At 45.6% G+C, this 18,837-nt stretch overlaps 1 protein-coding gene and 1 pseudogene across 3 annotated transcripts in view; both read right to left on the bottom strand.

Moving 5' to 3' along the window:
* The window catches only part of Dock7 (dedicator of cytokinesis 7), a 170,472-nt gene extending 169,825 nt beyond the window's left edge, over window positions 1-647 (bottom strand). For 2 of the 3 annotated variants that reach the window (XM_032901792.1, XM_032901790.1), the window contains exon 1: window positions 456-647. In XM_032901792.1, the coding sequence (XP_032757683.1) occupies window positions 456-493 (38 nt within the window). In that variant the 5' untranslated portion in view covers window positions 494-647. The remainder of the gene's footprint in view (window positions 1-455) is intronic. The other variant, XM_032901794.1, reaches the window with a different exon arrangement.
* An 8,909-nt stretch (window positions 648-9,556) lies between these two features.
* LOC116891756 lies at window positions 9,557-10,204 on the bottom strand (annotated as a pseudogene).
* Window positions 10,205-18,837: the final 8,633 nt, after the last annotated feature.

Here is an 18,837-nt window from a genome sequence, read left to right as displayed (position 1 = left end):
GGCCCACGCATAAAGCACAGTGCGGGTCGGGTCATCCATCTTCCTCTGGGGCCAGAGAAAGAGCGCCCACCGAGCCCACGGGTAAGTGGGGTGCTTCCATGTCTCGTAGCCCACAACTTTGCACTGCGGCCTTAGTGTGCGTGTGCAGGCGTGGGTGCGGAGCCGCTGGGGCGGGCGGGGCGCCCGGGGTGCTGTCAGCGGTGGCGACAGCGGTGCGAGCGTGTGCGCCGTGGCCTCTTCGCCAGTTCCTTTTGTTGGGGTGCCGGGAGCCGGGGCGTGGGCGTGGAGCGCCGGGGAGGACGCGACTCAGGACACAAAGAACCGCCGAGCTGCCGCACGCCCTGCGGGCCTGGCGAGGCGCAGGCTGCAGGCCCAGGACCGCGCGGCAAGGCCCGTGGGCCGCGCCACACCCACCCTCCCACCCCCGGGGCCCGGCCCGGCTCCCCGCCGCGTACCTGCTGATCTTCTGCGCGAAGGCGCGACGCTCCGCCATGGCTGCGGCGGCGCGGGGCTGGGCGGCCTCCTCCTACTACTCCTCCTCGCGCTCCAGCTCGCGCTCCCTCCCGCGCGCTCGCCCGTCCGCTCTCCGGACCCCACCGCGAGGCTGGGCCGGCCGCTGGAGCCCGGAACGAGGGTACCGTAATGCGCCGAGGAGGCGCGCAGGAAAAACTTCTCTCCGCCCCCGCCTCCGCCACCCCCCTCCGCCCCTGGCGCCAATCCCGGCTGGAGGCCGGGCTGGAAGGCCGCAGTAGCCGTCAGGAGCCGATGGGACGCTGGGCGTGGAAGCGGGCCGCGACCCTTCGCTGCCCTGCCTTCACGACCGGGAAGACCCACGACGGGGGCCGTGGCAGCCGAACACGCGCAGAGCTGGGCTTTCCCCAAAGGGAAGGTTAGGAAATGGAAAGGGCCTTGTGGCCGGGAATGGCTGAGCTAGGTTCCTGCAGCTCCCAACTCCAGGCAGTTTAAAGCACCTTTCTTGCACGCCCCGACCTCGTGAGTGGAGTCTAGCTGGAGAAACAAAGGCTCTTCTTTGTAGAAAGAACTCTCCCACAAAGGTGATGTGATAATCGCTGATTTGTGGTGCATAGTCAAGCTTACACGCATGATCTTACTTAATCTCCACAACAGCTCTTTGAAGTAGATTTTCTCCATTTTAGAGAGAAAAATTCTCTCAAGAGAAGCTGTGACTTGCCCTTGGGTCACACGTGGCAAACTCTCCCGTGAACCCGAGACCCAGAGCCAAGGCCTTTATCTCCGATAACAGTTATCCCTGTAAAGAATTCTCTTGTGAGTCCTTTACAGTTACTCTGGCATCTCATATGTATGCGTATATGCATATCCATCAGATGAACTGTTTTCCATCCTTTTGATGTTCTATAAATAGACTCTATTACGGAACCTGCGTCCCTTCTGTTCTAATGCATTGGTTTCTGAAATTGTGAAACTAGGAAAAATCCCTTGGCTTCCTGTGGCACCTTCCCTCCTAAATATTATAAGAATTTGGTATACCTTATTTGCAGTTACTGAATGTCCCCTATGTCCTTGTGGAGCGTGTTAGATTGCCTCTCACCGCAGGGAAAACCTGCAGCTTGAAGCCTGGTCACTTGCCCAGTCACAAAGAATAGAAAGCACTCTTTAAGTGGGTCCATGACTTCCTGTCTGTATCCTAACCTGGTTTGAACCAGGGCTCACTCTGGTGACTTGATGCCTTTAAAACACTGGTTTACTGTGAGGAGAGCCCATTTGAGGTGGGTATATATTTAACATTTACTTAAATACAGGTGTGCTAGAACCCAAACGTGAACTAGCCACAGTTCTGCTTTCAGAATATGTGAGTCCATGGGGAAAGAGACAGCAGCTGCTCCAACAATCTGCCTTGGCAGTAACACAGACCGGACCTTTCCATTGTCTGTGATAGAAACCCAGGTGCATTCTACTCCCCCTTGCCCCCATGTGACTTTGAACAAATTACTTAAATAAGGGGAATAATGCTACTTAGTTACAAGCGTATTGTGAGGATGCACTGAATTTAAGGTCTAAGAGTGGGGTCTGGGCTGCGGTGGGTACTAACCTAGCCGCTGGGGTTTCCTTGCAGGTGTTACCAATGGCAGTCTTATACTTGACTTTGTCCTTGGTGCTTCAGAGTCCCTGCATGGCTTGTCTGCTCTCGTGTTCCCAGGCAGATGTTGGAGGCCTTTATCTCTGCTTGACAAACATCTTTTCAGTACTCTCTTAGAGACTGAGCACATTTTGCTTTGAATAGTTCTTTGTATACATGACTCACTAGTTGCCAAAGAGTCTGAAAGGACATTGCATGCTCTGTGAAGCTTACTGGAAACAGTAGGAATGGGACAAGCAACTCCAAAACGTACCCTGGAGAAATGGAGTCTGGTGAAGTCTCCACACAGGAAGTGTGACCCTGACCTCAGGAAAACCCAACCAAGTCTAATGGGAGCCAATAAACCTTATGCCACAGGGATCTAAACTAGAGGAAAGTTAAATAGACCTCAGCAGTGGAAGTGAAAATAGAATTGCTTTGGCTGTCCAGTGTTTATGCTCCCCACCACCCTTTACAGGTATGCATGCATGTGCACACATCTCAGTCCCCTGTTCTCTGAGGAGTCGATTACCTCACCCCTATTTTTAAGGGGGTAGGGGAGTGAGGGGGCAAAGACCTGGTCTTGCCAAATGGACCAGCCTCAGGTTAGGCACATTAATCAAGCCAAGATCATCAAGATCATCAGGATCCTGAACAAGGGAATTCACATCATTAACTCCTCCTGGGCTGAGAGCCACACAGAGCAATGAAGAGAGCACTGCAGGTGAGCCCCTTATAGCTTGGCACGAGTCCTGGACTTTGCCAGGGGTTTTGGTTATTTGGTTGCAAGTTTTCTTTTCAGCAATCCTGAATTGGACTTTTAATCATTTAGTCTTACCTGACACAGGCCTTCCTCCAGGCCAGTCAATGTACATGTTCATCCCTGGAAATACAATGTAATTAAGACTTAGTTTTGTCCTCAGAGCTGGGGGTCTATTTGGAGAGGTAAATTCTTATGCACTTAAGATGTGTGTTCAGTGGTGAAGTAGAGCAGTAGGAAGTCGGCTGAGTCCATCTAGCATCAGTTTTGGCATTTAGAAATCATGACACACACACACCCCACCCCACTCCCCTGCCAATTGCTGGCTGCATTTGAGGCAGTGAGAAGTGAGCAGACTTTAACCCTTGCTTTTCTGCAAGGGTCAGTAGTCTGATTATTGGCTGACATTTGGGACCCAAGCTCCAGCCAAAAAAAAAAAAAAAAAAAAAAAACCAACTTACCAGGAACCAAAACTACGTTCACAGAGTAGCCTCAAAACTGTACATTTAGGGGCAGGAAACCCTCAGGACAGTCTTCTCATTAGACTTACAAGTGTTTGAAAGACCCAGGAATACAGCAGGGAAAAGGAGAGAGAGGGGGTTGGAGGGAGAGGGAGAGAGAGAAAGTTCTATAGGTTCCACATCCTAGCCCATACCAATGAGGATTTCGGTTAGGGCATGCTCAGGGATCTGAGGCTACCATACAAAGTCTGTTTGCCTTGTGGAAGATGCAGTTCTGACTTTGCAGCAGAATGTATTCTCTTTCAGCATCGGGTAACATAAGCAGCAGCCCCTCTTTTAGACTTGATCCTTAGGAAATACTACTGATATATATATATATATTCTCTGAAAGCTTCTGTCAAGACCACTTGGGTGCAGCCCAGAGGAAGGAAGGACTGGGGCATACACTTAGGTTTACTGCAATTCCAAACTAGAGCTAGTGCTGGGCTCTCTGTGTAAGCTAGAGGGGCTTTTGCCTACTGCTGTTCTTTTTCACAGTCTTAACACCTGGCAAATGTAATGTTTTTCAAGGTTCAACTCCCGGCCCTTAAACCTAGCCGTATTCCACCACTAATAGCCCTAATGTTTGCTCTGCCAATGGTATGTTACACAGTTATTGTCCGTTAATCTGCAGTCTTTACTTCAACATTGTATCTGATGCGTTAGTTAATTCATCATAACCCCTTAAGTAAATGTTTTTAGTTAATAGGAACCATAGCTAAAATATTTTAAGATAGTGCTTTGGTTTTTGTTTTTCCCTAAAAAGGAACTAGATACATGTTTATTTGGGAGGCGTTCCTGAAAAGCTAAAATAATGGCATGGGAAGACTGGATAGCACATATGGTGCAGCGCTGAGCTCTTGCTACCACGAACAACTGTCTAGCTTTGACATCACGGGTAAACTGAGGCATGCAGCGAGGTGGCATTGGCCATCGAGGCCAAAACAGCACTTTAACTCTTTCTTGTTATTCTGGGGCCAAAGGTTATTGGCTTTTGGCAATTTAACTCTTTGTTCCTATTCAGAGCCAGAAACTGTTGGCTTCTGGCAATTAATTCCTGCTGATAGCAGCAAGGGAAAAGAAACTTAGTTACTTGGGTTCTTTTCTCTTTGACTCAGGGACCCCCTAGCTGGCCAGGCGAGAGGCTTGGAGTTTCTAAACTCTGTGAGCCAGAGAGAAAAGAAAAGAAAGGAAGAAAGAAGTGAAAGTCGGGCATCACAGGTACTAGATCAAGCAGAGAAGGGCTAAGTCGCTGCATTATTGTTGTCCTTAGTTTTTATACTTTCTCAGGATAATTGATCACATGGTTTCTAAGCATTTTCGAATTCCACAGGTTCATAGTAACTTTTTTTTTTTTTAAACCCACAATCTTTTTTTTTAAGCTTTATTATGTATTCAGTGTGCCTGCACATATGCCTACAGGCCAGAAGATGTCACCAGATCTCATTACAGATGGTTGTGAGCCACCATGTGGGAATTGAACTCGGGACCTTTGGAAGAGCAGTCAGGGCTCTTAACCACTGAGCCATCCCTCCAGCCCTGGTTCATAGTAAGTTTAAGGCAGTAGTTCATGTCATAGATCAAGAAGACTTGGGGTTGGGGATTTAGCTCAGTGGTAGAGCGCTTGCCTAGGAAGCGCAAGGCCCTGGGTTCGGTCCCCAGCTCCAGAAAAAAGAACCAAAAAAAAAAAAAAGAAGACTTAAGGAGTTACAGCCGGATTGTTTACGTGTCTTTCCATTAAGACTAGTACATGACTAAACATGTCATTATCTGTTACTAGCCCCAAATGTTCATTATAAGTTTAAAGTAATAATTTTTATGTCGTACTGTTTTATCAAGAGACAGATCATCTGTCATTTTGCATTTCTGACTTCCTGCACAGGTGTTGAAATGCCACCGATGTGCAGTCTAGGATGGGAGGCAGGGGGGCAGCTCATGCTTCTCTGAGTGAGAAAGGATGGGGACTGGGATGGATGCTGAAGTTCTCAGTGTCCTGAGTACCCAACACTGCTGGGGACCTTGAGGAGTTGGGAAGTTACAGAGGGGCCTTCTAGGCATGGCTTAGGTGTGGCTGTGAATGACAAAGGCCTCCCTGTGGTGGTCCTTGATGAAGGAGACAATCCTTGCTTGTCCAAACTACAATAAATTGCCCATTGCCCATTTATGAGCTTTAGTTACCAGATAGTGCCCTCATTCCTAACCTAGAAGGAATGTTTTCCTAGACTGCAAATTTGTTCCAAGCCTGTTTTCTTTTCCTAATGCAATTAGCCCACGACACATGAAGGTTTACAGAGCTCTATTCTAAACATTAATTCTACAGGATTAGATTTACTAATTAATTACTTGAAATTACTTGTATCAATTTAGGAATTTTATGAAATAATTTTCAGGAATTATGAAATCATCAATTCATCTACACAGTTTTACTACATGAAAGTTCATCCTCATATTGATTCTGCAGGAGATCTGCCCAGTAGGGCAACGGATGGCCAGGAATCATTAGGCTATGTAACAGCGGCAGGAAGGGCGCCTCAGCAGCAAAAGGCAGTCCTGGGATGAAGTCTCTAGGCATCCTGCATCTCAGAGCGCTTAGGCCAGAGATCTCACTTATCTAGAGGATAGTCTGTCTCGTCATTCTACCCTGACCTCCCACAGTGGATGAACGCCAGGAGGCAGCATATTTTCATCAGTACGTGTCTCCAATTCATCCAAACACTCGCAAAAACACCGGCAAGGACATTTGGCCAATATCTGGGCAACCTTGATCCTACTCAGGTTGGCATAAAAAAAAAAAAAAAATTAACCATCACATGGTATTTGGCAAACCAAAGAAAACAGCCATAAAATTAAAGACATTTTTGAAAGGGTTGGCAAATTCTAATTGCTGACTAAATATTAAGCAATATTAAGAATGATTTACTAGAGTTTCCTCAAAAGAAAAAAGACAACTAAAAATAGAACTGTCTTATGACCCAGCTCCGTCACTTCTGAGAATATAACGGAAGGATTCAAAGTCAGCACGCCATAGAGATACTGGCACATCCCTGCCACAGCCTAACAGGCACTAGCCCGGCTTGATTCTGCTATATCTGGGGTTGGGGATTTAGCTCAGTGGTAGAGCACTTGCCTAGCAAGCGCAAGGCCCTGGGTTCGGTCCCCAGCTCCGAAAAAAAAAAAAAAAAAAAAAAAGGATTCTGCTATATCTTAGTTTCCTATACCCACAACCTCTTAAATACACTCCCCTAAAATTGTCCTGCTCTGCATGTATCTTCTGTTTCCGTTTGCTGCTTTGATTTACATGCTGCAGAAAACTGTGAGAGAAAAAGGACATCCTTTCTTCTCTGAACATACTAACTGAATTGTTTATGAATGAGAGAAGACCTGTCATTTACTTGGGCTTAAATTAATAGTTGTTGTGGAATGCCCTGGTACTGTTTGTATTTTGATGCTAATTCTGCTTCCTGAAGAGGGGCTGCCTACTCAAGGAGTGGATTACCCACTCAGGTGATTCCTTGTGAACCTTCTCCCCATTTTAACTGGTCAATAAGAAACTAATCACTGGTCGAAGGATAAGGTGGGATTTCCAGATCCCAGGAGGAAGAGGAGGGGAGAGGGAGAGGGAGAGGGATTCAACCAGGCTGTGGAGCAGATAGGAGGAGCAGGCCTGTAACTCTCACACTGAGAGTTTGGATGGGGCAAGATAGTCTTCCCACAGTCATTGCGTTACCTGGCTGGTTTTAAAATATAAAGGCTGTCTGATGTTTCCCATCCTCTACGACTCCGGTGGGCAGGAGAAAGGGCATGACTGTAGGACGATTGTTAGAGGTTTGGCACAGCTAGCCGTGAGGGGTTGGAGGATCCATTGGCGCTCGCAGGGGTCAGGGAAGCAGCTGGTGGTTGGGCAGAGCTATGTCGGGAGTGGGGCCAGAGGCAGCTTGTTCTCAGAGCGGAGCTGAGAGCACAGCCCCGAGAAGGTGACAGTGTGGCTTTTTAAAACTACACTCTACAAATAGTTACAGCTAGGTAACAGGACATGTATGTTCAGGAAGTAATTCTAGGTTGAAAAAAAGACCTGCAAGTAAGTATGAAGGTAGAAAGGAAAAGACATTTTAGTGACTTAAGAAGAAAGACAAGGTCTAAGCAGACAAAGAGTACGGAAATAAAAGCCGGTAGGGAAATGAAGGCCAGGGGTCAATTTGGAACCAAGGCTAACAACTTCACTGGGATGAGGACTGAGGCTGGCTAGGCATTACTGGGTCAGAACAGATCCGAGATAAGCAGATATGACATGGAGAAAGAACAGTTGGAGCCACGGAAAGGGGTCTATCAAGGAGAGACGGCCAGATGTTTGCAAGTTGTATGGGAGAACTTAAAGGAGAGAGGAAATGTGAAACTATCTGGGACACACTTCTGACAACACTTGAGACAGGGTTGCTGTTATCCCCCACCATGAGAGGGATGGAGATGGAAAACCACATAGGATGTTAGAGCTGAAGCCAAGGTTGAGTGCTCCCATTCGTAGTGTTTCATAGTCTCCCTGAATATGTAAAGCTTGCTGTCTAATGGCACAAGGCTAGTATAATGGAAAGTTCTTACATCGTGTCATTGCCTCCCTAAACATAATGAAGTGAACCAGAGAGATGGTCACCAAGCCTGAGGACCAGAATTCAATCCCCAGAAGCCCCATGGGAGACAAAGACAAATGCACATGCATGTGCACACACACACACACACACACACACACACACACACACTAATTTTTTAGTATTTACTATGGTTGGGCTGGTAAGATGGCTCATCAGGTAAAGATGCCAGCCACACACGCCTGGCAGCATGAGCTCAAAGTGAGTTCGATTCCCAAGAACTCAGAAAAGAAAGAGATAAGTGATTCTGCAGAGTTGTCTCCTGATCGCCACTTCTGTGCTGCGGTGCACACACACACACACACACACACACACACACACACACACACTTCACAAACGTACCACACACACAAATTATAGACATTAAAAAGGATAGCTGGACAAATACGTGCACAGATACATAGCCAATATAAAGTTTGTTCCATCGTATGACCAGAGCTGACTGTCTCCTCTGTCGTATAAGCCATCAAGGCTCCACTCTCCCATTTCATCCATACATCCTACCCGTGTGAGAGGGAAGGACTAATACAGGCAGGTACACCAGGCAGGGCTGAAAATCATAGCTATACCGAGCATTGCTGGTGCAGACTTTGAACCCTGACAAAGATGTGCAATGAGCAATCAACGACCATACTGAATCTTACCAGGAGTCAGTCAGTCAGTCAGTCAGTCAGTCAGTCAGTCAGTCAGTCAAACAAGAAAGGTGCTGTAAGCCATATTCCTCCTGAAAAGTCTGCAGCAGGCAACTGGAAGTCAGAAAAGGAGAGGTTTGAGTTTCTGGCTCAGCCATGATCCCAATCTTGGGTAAAGCACAACTTTCTGGATGTCACTCCTTAGCCATAAGAAAGAGGTCACCACACCAGGTGACTGCTAAGGTAAAGGAAAATGTGCAGGTTTGGTGTTTCACCTGCGTGTATGTCTGTGCACCACTTATGTTCCTAGTGACTACAGAAACCAAAAGAGGACGTCAGACCCCATGGAACTGGAGTTACTGACCATTGCTTGTCACCATGTAGGTGCTTGGAAAGTGAACCGGAATCCTCTGAAAAAGCTACAGGTTCTCTTAACTGCTGAGCCATTTCTCCAGTCCCTCTTTTCCGTAGTACTTTTGAAGAATTATATAACTTACCTATTTGAGAATTGATTTGGGATAGCCTTGGGTAAAGGAAAAGATAGACGATTAGGTTTTGACAGTGTGCCAATCGTAGTCACGGGATTCTAAATGAGACTGTCGTCTCATGGCTTAGCATTCATGTGTGGCTGCGGTCTATCTGCAGTCTCAGTTCACGGCTTTCTTTACAGCCATCACTCTGTAGCATCTCGAGCACTTAAAGATGGTATAGTCGGTCAGTCAAGTCTACCCTGAATCAGACTCTCACTCTGCGTCCGCCTCTGCTTTTGACTTTGAGAAGTTATTTGATATTCTTAAGTTCACTTAACATGGAAGTAGATATTTCTGAAAGATTTTGTTGAAACTGATTCTGGAAAAATAATTCAAATGAGTAGAACAAACTTAAAGATTGCTTTTTTTTTTTTTTTTACTGTCCCACATTGTTTACTGGATATGAATTTCACAAATATCACGTGTATTACGGTAACAGCGGAGCTGAAGAGTTTTGTGCCTTCTCCAGGCTGCACCAGGAGATCCACCAATAGTGTGGTGGAACTTGTGACCCTTTCCAAGGCCATGGTTCTTTTGGCCAGCAGATGTCAGCCCACGCATCTCTCTGTGCTTGTGGACTGGTTTGGTGATCCACTGGGTATCAGGATTTCTTTTGATAGCTTTATGGAATGGATCAATGAGGATAACCTCAAAACATCTATATGTGGAATCTTCACCAACCCAGTAGGAATTCAGGACTCTCAAAGCTCCACAATGGCGCCCAGCTCTCTCCTCAGCAACAGACTGAAGGCTTCAGGCAAATTTCAGCTGGTTAACACCGTGGTGGACAGGCTTGCCATAAGTTGCACCCTTAGGAACAGGATGTTTGTGACCACCAAGGCGGACATGAATCCTGTAAATAACATAATCTTGCTTAGCCTTGTTTCCCAGCCTTTGAGCTTTATCAGGCCCGGTGGGGCGGGGAGCCCTGTGCAGCGCAGAGAGCTAGCGGTATTGCCAGCAGCGGACCCTCAGAAGAAAGCGCATCATGTCGGACTGCTTCTCCCTCCACATATCCCGAATGTGTTTGTATGCACCCATCTTGGCTCACCTAATGGCTGCCACCAGAGGAAAAGCTAAAGATTGCTTTTTTAAAATTCATTTTAGCAGGGCCCAAGGGTTCCTGCTTTTAATCCCAGCTACTTACCAGGCAGGAGGATTGAAAGTCCAAGGCCAGCCTAAGCTATAATGGGACTTCCTGTCCAATTTAATGAGCATTGCTGTGTGCCAGAGCCTGTGCTAGAGGCTGGTAATGAGAGTAAGAAAACCTCTCTTGTTACCCAGAAGGTAACCGCTGATGGAGGAATGGGGTGGGACATGCTTTGATGAGGTTTGATAAACTTTGATAAGAAGTTTTACACAGAACACTTTGGAAACACATGAGGGTTCTGTGATCCTGCAGTGCTCAGGAAAACTTCTAAGAGATGCTGACCTAAAACCTGAGGGACCACTAGAAACCAGATGGGTCTAGAAAGATGCTCAAGGTGGAGAAAGGTGCCCACCTCACAAAGGTGTGAGCAAAGCAAACAGCTTATAAGAAGCACCGAGACACATGGGCTTGGCTTAGAACGTTAAGCTGCAAATGGGTCCATGCTTGGACCTTCAGAACATCAGTAGGGAGGGACCAGAAGTGAGGCGAGGGTGACAAACCAGAGGTCGTGAATGAACAGTTTGGTTTGCCACGCTAAGGAAAGTAAAGTGCATACTATAGTAGGATCAGAAGTGGGCGGTAACTAGGAGTGATACAATCTCGATGGAATCTGGCAATGAATGTCCTGATTTGAATAAAGGAAGTGGGTTGAATATATGCAGAGAAGTTCAAAGCGGGAGCTGGGAGACTAAGTTAAAAGGCAGTGGCTCTAATCACAGAGTATTAGCCTGGGATTGGTTACTGTACCGAAAGCCCCACAGAACAGTGGTTTGCAAGAGATAAAAGTTCATTTCCCAATTGGCAATCTGAATTAATGATCTAGGGTTTCTTCAGGGTCACCGACTCAGGTGTTTTTCTCAGTTGCACCTTCTAAGCTGTTTTTCCTCAACGCAGAAACACAGCAGCCTAAGGGAAAGAAACACGGAGAACGGAAGACATTTTGAGTTTATGACTGGGACTCACATCTCATTAGTCCGAACTCAGACATTATTACTTAGCTGCGGGGATAACTAGGGGGAATAGTTTTCATCCTGTGGTGTAGCACACCCTGATCAAAACCAGGGTCTATTACAAACGATAAAGGAGGAGATGAGTTTTCTGAGTGACTACAAGCAGTTTCTGTTATGCTAAGAAAAGAAGGAAGCCAGACAGACATAGTGGCTGTGAAAGTGAAAAGTCAAGAATCAGGTTGAGGGGAGGTCAGGAAGGGAGCATTGTGGGCTGACAAGAGATGGGACGAGAATTGGAGGAGTAGTGAGGTGAACTGAGCCATTCTGGATCCTGATTCCAGCACCTTGTTAGACGGTGGTAACAGCAACATTTACTTAGTGCAATGGTTTGAGAAATGGTTTGGTGGTCACCAAGGGCCCACACAACAAAAATTTGTCCCCAAGGTGGCAGTATTAGGAAGTTCTGTGGAGCCCTGAAAACCCTGATGTAACTGAAGGCATGAAGTCTTTCTCCTACAAACCCTTGAGCCCCTTGCAAGATGATTGCTCCAAGGCTGGGTCATGTGGGGGAAACTTCCTTAAGACATTCAAAGTCCTGAGTTTGACCCCCAGTACCAAAAATGTTTAAAAAGATATGGATGGATGATGACTCAGTGGATAAAGGCACCTGTTGTCATGACTGACCTGAGTTCAACCTCTGGGACCCACGAGGTGGAAGGAGAGAATGGACACACACAGGAAAAAATGAACCTCCACACAGGCACACACACGCATGCACACACACACACACACACACACACAACACACACAATCATACAATAAATAAATACGTAAATAAATAAATGTGGAAAAAAATAAGGACAAAGGAAAGGAGCCCTGTATAGCAGTGCATACTCGTGATATTTCCACTCTGGAAGGCGAAACAGAACAATCTGGGGTTGGAGCATGTAGCAAAACCATGTCTCAAAGCTAAAAGGAGAGAGGGGTGTAAAAAAAAAAAACCTACAAGAAATGTGATCTCCCTCCTTAGCCCTCTCTGCTCTCTAGCTAAGATACAATCTGTTTCATTGTGTCCCATCATAAGGAGTCACAGCCAAGTGGGGGCCTGTACTGCAAAGGTTTTGCAATGCTTCTTGGACTCCAAGCCTCTAAAACAGAGACACACAGCCCCCCTTGTAGCCTGCGCGCAGCGTTTCTTGCAGTAACAAACTTGGCTGGTTATTAGTGAGTGAAAACAAACAGAGGTAGCCAGGGTGTGGGGAGGAAGTGAAATGCGTGCTTCAGTTTTGCTCCAGGCCTGACGAGTATGTAGGACAGTCAGACAGAAATAATCCAGGGCGCTGGGTTTAGAATCATCAGTTTTGCAGGGAACTTCAAAGTATGACAGCAGATGCTATTTGAGGTCTGAGAGAAGACAGAAATCATCAAGACAAAGAAGAGAAAGATGACAGAAACCGAATTTTCAAAGATGCGAGTGGAAAAGGAGGAGGATGGGGTGGGGGTGGGGGTGAGGACAAAAGAGGTAGAGACCAGAGAGAGCCAAGGATGACGCCACAGAGACACAGCTTTTCAGAAGGAAAAATAAGAGACTTGCAGGCCCTGTCCAAATCCAAACCATTAAAGATTCAAATCCCTCAGTCATTAAAGAAGGGAATGAGGACATTCGTTTTCATCTTGTGGGGCAGCTCACCCAGTTCAGAGCCTGCCTCTGCTGCCAGAGACAAAGAGGAATCCAGAAATGACACGCACTTCACAGACGGTGGGAAGATGAGCCCCTTCCTGCGCACGATAAGCTAAAGGTTAGCAGTTTGTGTTTTCTGCATTCATTTTGTTGGTTGGCCCCACCTCTGTGGATTGTCATTGTGGTTTAAGAATGGGTCTCACTGTGTAGCTCTGGCTGGCCTTGAACTCGCGGAAATTCACCTGCCTCCAAGTGCTGGGTATAGCAAAGCGCCACCATTTGTATTTTTTTCTTTTCTTTTTTTTTCGAGCTGGGGACCAACCCAGGGCCTTGTGCTTGCTAGGCAAGCGCTCTACCACTGAGCTAAATCCCCAACCCTGTATTTTAATCTATTTGATGACGACCTGTTCTCCATTTGATTTTTTAGCCATTGCTCCTCCTTCCCTTCCTTGTTTATTGTGAAGCTTAGCTCAGTTGTAAGTGGAGAGCTTTATTTAGAGCACCGTGAGGGACCTAAATCCTGTGGGCACAGTTGAGTCAGCAGCTCAGACCCACACGGACCCTCAGAACCAGATCAGCTACTGCCCATGCAGACTGGCGCTGTTGTGCCGTGGCCCTTCCTGCGTTACACACAGCCTTTCTGGGGATCTTCTTACAGTCTGAACACGCTAAAAGACATTAGCCTTCACAAGGAGTGCTTTCGTAGCATAATGCTAGGCAACCGTGATAGTTAAGAACTTGGGGCGCAGAGTTGAAAAATTGTTACTTAGGAATTTCATCGAACTTCATAAAATGTTATTTTCTTGACACATAGAATTATAACCACACCAAGGCAAGAGGTCTCAGCACCGTAAGGTAACTGTAAAGTCTGGATGGCATTCTAATGCACTTGCTACAGTGCCAAATTACTGTTCAGATAGCAGCCTCACCAAGTTGTTTTGCTTTTTTTAAAATAAACTCCAGACAGGGTTTTATGTGGTCCAGGGTGGCTTCAAATTCCACCTGTAGCTAAAAGGATGACCTTAAATCAACTTCAATCATTTGCCACCACTTCCTGAGTGCTGGGATTACAGGCCTGTCCCATCCGCCCAGTTTCTGGGATGCTGAGAATCAAACCGGGAGCTTTGTGCGTAGGTAAGCAAGCACACTACAGACTGAGCTACATCCCAGCCTTTCAAATCCTGCTGTGATGTTTTGACATCTGGAGTTCTATTTGGTAAATTTCAAACAACTAAGGAAGCATCCTAAGTACGCTACACGACAGAACAACTAGAAGTATCATTTTTCTCCATCAAATACATGCATAATTAAAACCTCATAAATGGCCCTTCATCATGCAAGCAACACAACCACGAGAGGTACTGAACCTTTAGGACGAGGGTCTTGGGCCAAGTCCTTAGGTCAATGGAGCCTGCCACTGAACAGGATTGTGGGATTCCTTCCTTCTTCCTCTCTTTCCCCGCCCAACAATGGGGCATATAGTTTTGTTCTGCCTCATGTCCCTGGTCCTATTCCTGCCATGATGGCAATTTTGCAGCAGCACTGGCCAATCATGGATGGAAACTTTCAAAGCCATGAGCTAAAACAATGATTTTCTCCTTGTAAGTTCATTATCTCAGGTGAGTGTGACAGTGGCAGACATAGGTTCTATTTTGCACTATTTAGCACGAGTGAGAAAAAAACAAAACAAAACAAAAAAAAACCCTCTAAATGTCCAGTCAAATAACTCATTTGTGAGGTGTTTAAGAAGTAATGTTTTAGGCTGGGCATGGTGGCATATCGCCTTTAATCCCAGCACTGAGGAGGCAGAGGCAGGTGAATCTCTCTGAGTTCAAGGCCAGCCTGGTCTACAGACAGCCAGGGCTATTGCACAGAGAAGTCCTGTCTCCAAAAACAAAAACAAAAACAAAAAAGCAAAATGTTTGAGACAGTGAGATGGTTCAGTGGATAAGGGCGCCACCAAGCCTGACGACCTAAACTTGCTCCCCAGAACCCACGTAGGAGACGTAGATGACGCCTGAAGGTTCTCTTCTGACCTCCGCACAGCAGATGACAGCAGCCTTTGAAAATGAAATAAAGTAATAAAAAGTAATGTTTGGGGACTGGAGAATGGCTGGCCGTTTAGAACACTGTGTGCTGTCACAGGTGACTTAGCCTCACTTCTCAGCATCCATGTGGTGGCTAATGACGGTCTGTAACTCTAGGGCTCTGGGGCTCTCTTCTGCTCTCTGTGGGCATGTGGTACAAAGACATGAATTCAGGTATAATACACACATAAAACAAAAATAATAAACCCAATACAGTTTTTATTTTTAAGACGTGCCTTGATGATGTCTGTTCTCAGCAGTAAAACCCTAAGACAGAAGTCCTGTAGATTCCATGGGGATGTGTCTCTAAATGAAATAGCATCTTGCTGCTTTTCACAAAAATTCTGGCAACCAGGGAACTGGTTATTTTGCTTCCTGGCCCCATATTAACTCTTTTAAACTGTCCTTTGAAAAGTGGATCTAGGCCTTTAAAATATATATATTTTCCTGCAACAGCTAACCTTGAAGTCTTGTCAGTAGAGGGTAATGTCAGTGAGAAAATGCATCTTCCTCCCTCCGGTGCTCACTGAACAGGTACAACAGCACCCTCACTTTCTCCAGAGGCCAGCTCCTGCAATGCTTAGGGACCAGAAACAGCCAGAGACATCAGCCTCCCCACTAGTCTCGGTAGAATGTCCCTGTGAGCAATTTGCCCATTACCCTAAAAGGTGAATTTATGGAAGATTCCATGGTAAGATTCCAGCAAAATTCTGTTCCACCACTGCAATACCACAGTGACTTATCTGTGACCATCAAATGAGCCACTGCCACACCCTGTCTGAAAAAGTCAGGGTCACAGCCCCTTAGGGTAAGGATGGAGCTGTTCTCATGTTACCTCAGTTCTAGCAGTTTGGCTTTCCTGCCCGCCCCTAGATAGGGTATCTCTGTGTAATAATCACTGGCTGTCCTACAGTCACTTTGTACACCAGGCTCGCCTCTGCCTCCCAAGTGCTGGGATTAAAGGCATGTACCATCATGCCCAACCTAGCAGTTTGTTTCTTAGATTGCTGTTTTTTGATTCTTTAGAATTCTTCTTACTCCACATTTTAAAAATGTGGTTGGTTTTACGTGCTGTGCATGTATGCATGTGTCCATTTGTGTGCCTGGTGACCACAGAGGTTAGAGGAGGGCTTTAGATCCTCTGGAATTAAAATTACAGACAGTTGTGAGCTGCCATGTATGTACTGGGCACCAAATCTAGTTCCCTTGAAAGAACAGCCAATGCCCTTAATCACTGGGCCTTTTCTCCAGGCCTGCTTACTTCTTAGTAGCTAATTTCTTATTATTCTACTCCCCATTTCCACATCAGATTTACATTGAATTTATCTTCTGCAAATTGCTATGTGATTGTTTTCTCCTAATTGGATCCTGAGTGCCACTCTGTAACTGTAGGCAAGCTGCCTTTATATCAAGAGACCTGCAGGACAGAAGCAAGGAAAGGGAATATTCTTCTATTGCAACTCAAGGGTCTTATGAGCCTTTTTTGGGACTAGATGGTAAAGCTTGTTGATGTGAAGGAAGGGAGCTAAAGATTCTGTTAGCTGGGGCTGAAAGCACTTAGACATTCAGCAAACAGCAAAAACTGAGGCAGTTTGATCAGCTGCTCTCTTCTTCCTGCACTTCTGGTGGCTTCCTCTAGCATCTCTTCAAGACCCCTTGAGTATTTATTTGCCTTTTGTCAGATCTCAGAAATATCAAAATGATAAAAATGTGTGGTCTAATAATTTCATCTGAATTGAACCATTCCATCCCAAGAGACTAAATAAGACTCAGGAAGTAAAACTCAAAAGATTCAGGAAGTCTCTAAAACTTACCAGATTCACAAAGCCTCTCCCTCCCTAAAGCTTATAAGCCATAAGATTGCAGAGGAATCTCTCCAACATGTGGAGCTGCATGCAGGTTGTACTGACAGCTCCAAAGATGCAGGGTATTTCATTTTGTTTCGTTTTGTTTTGTTTTGAACCACACTAGGATGAATTTTATGATGCTGCAACTACCTTTGAATCAAATCTGCTTCAAAAATAATCCCTCACTTATACACCTGCAACACCAATAAACTCATTGGTTCATCACATTGCTCAAAGAATAACTCTGCTCACCCACCTGCCTAATTCCTGTCTTCCTGCAAACTACTAGTAGATTTCCTTCAACTACAGTTGATGACAATTCTATCCCTCCAATAAAACATATATGTTGTATAATTTCAGATTGAATATAAGATTCTGGAAGTTGAGTGAGCCCTGGATTGCAGCATCTTTGCAGATAGAGACACAGACAAGTCTAACAGGAGCTAGACAAGGGAGCTGGAAATTAAAGATGTGAGCTTTTCTAGAGGAGTGCCCTAAAGCATCTCCACCATCACTTAGGAATGAGGTTGGCTCTCTCCCTTCTTTTTCTGCTCCCGCCCGTACTCACCTGCAGGAATTTTAGGTGTAGGAGTTATTTGGACAAGATCAACCAGCCGAAGTGCCACGTTGCCTGATCATAACTATTGGTGGTTGGTTTAAAGAGGGAGGGTCTCGTAACCTGATCAATACAGACCCATGAATCCTAAGACCAACACCTTTTCTTTTCTTTCTTAAGTTAGGAAAGGTGCTCTCTCACTGTCTTTGTCAAACTGCTAGACTTTAAGATGGCAACAGATTGACAGGAAGCCAAGACAATAGACTGAAACACAGGCAGGATGTCTCCCTGATTCCTTCCTCTGGCATGCTATGGTCCAGTGAATCAGCCATTGGCCATGGATGACGACTAAGCACTTAAAATGTCATCACCTAAACTGAGATGTATGACAACTGTGAAGTTACTTCTGATACGTGTAAAAGAATGTAAATTTCCTTATTGGAGGTGTTGGAAACAGACCCAGGGCCCTTTATGTGCCAGTGGGCTCTATCATGGAGCTGCACCCCCAGTCTAATATCTCTAAGAAGATACTTTTAATATTGAGCATGTATTGGAATGATTTGGGTTATACTGGGCCAATTAAAATATATTGGCAAAATTGATTTTACCTCTTTTTAATACTTACATAACCAATAAAATATTTGGAAGTATATACCTGTTTCATATATGTGGCTTTATTAAACAGTGTTTATTGGTGTGTGTGTGTGTGTGTGTGTGTGTGTGTGTGTGTGTTCATGTACATGCGCATTCATAGCCCACGTGTGGAGATCAAAGGATAGTTTTATGGTTTCACTTCTCTACTTCCACCTTTATGTGGATACTGGGGATAGAACTTGGGCTTGCCTGCCGAGTACTTTATCTGACTGCAATTCGTCATACCCACACTGCCCCCCCACCCCTTAACATTAATTTAGGTGTGTATGAAAAAGTATGTGCGGGGTTGGGGATTTGGCTCAGTGGTAGAGCGCTTGCCTAGGAAGCGCAAGGTCCTGGGTTCGGTCCCAGCCCGAAAAAAAAAAAAAAAAAAAAAAAAAAAGAAAAGTATGTGCATTAAATGCTGTGTAAGTGGACATCAAAGGAAAACTCTCTTGAATTTGTTCTGTCTATCTATTGTGTGGGTCCCAGGAATCAATATCAGGTCATGAGGTTTGATGACAAATGGCGTTACTCACAGACCCATTTCACAGGCCCTGTTTTGTTTTGTTTTTTAAGACAAAATTTCAAGTAGCCCTGTCTATATAGCCAAAGCTAGCCTTGAACTCCTCCTGATCCTCCTGCCTCACTTCCCAAGGAGTAGGACTCTAGGTGAGTACCACCACATCTGCCTTATGTCTTTTGAATAGTGTTGGTTTGAGCAGTGAGCCACCCTTCAAGTTAAGTATGTCTTGATTAAGATAATCCAA

Source organism: Rattus rattus, chromosome 1 (genome assembly GCF_011064425.1).
Source record: "Rattus rattus isolate New Zealand chromosome 1, Rrattus_CSIRO_v1, whole genome shotgun sequence".
Classification (NCBI taxonomy): Eukaryota; Metazoa; Chordata; class Mammalia; order Rodentia; family Muridae; genus Rattus; species Rattus rattus.
This window is presented reverse-complemented; position numbering and strand designations above follow the sequence as displayed.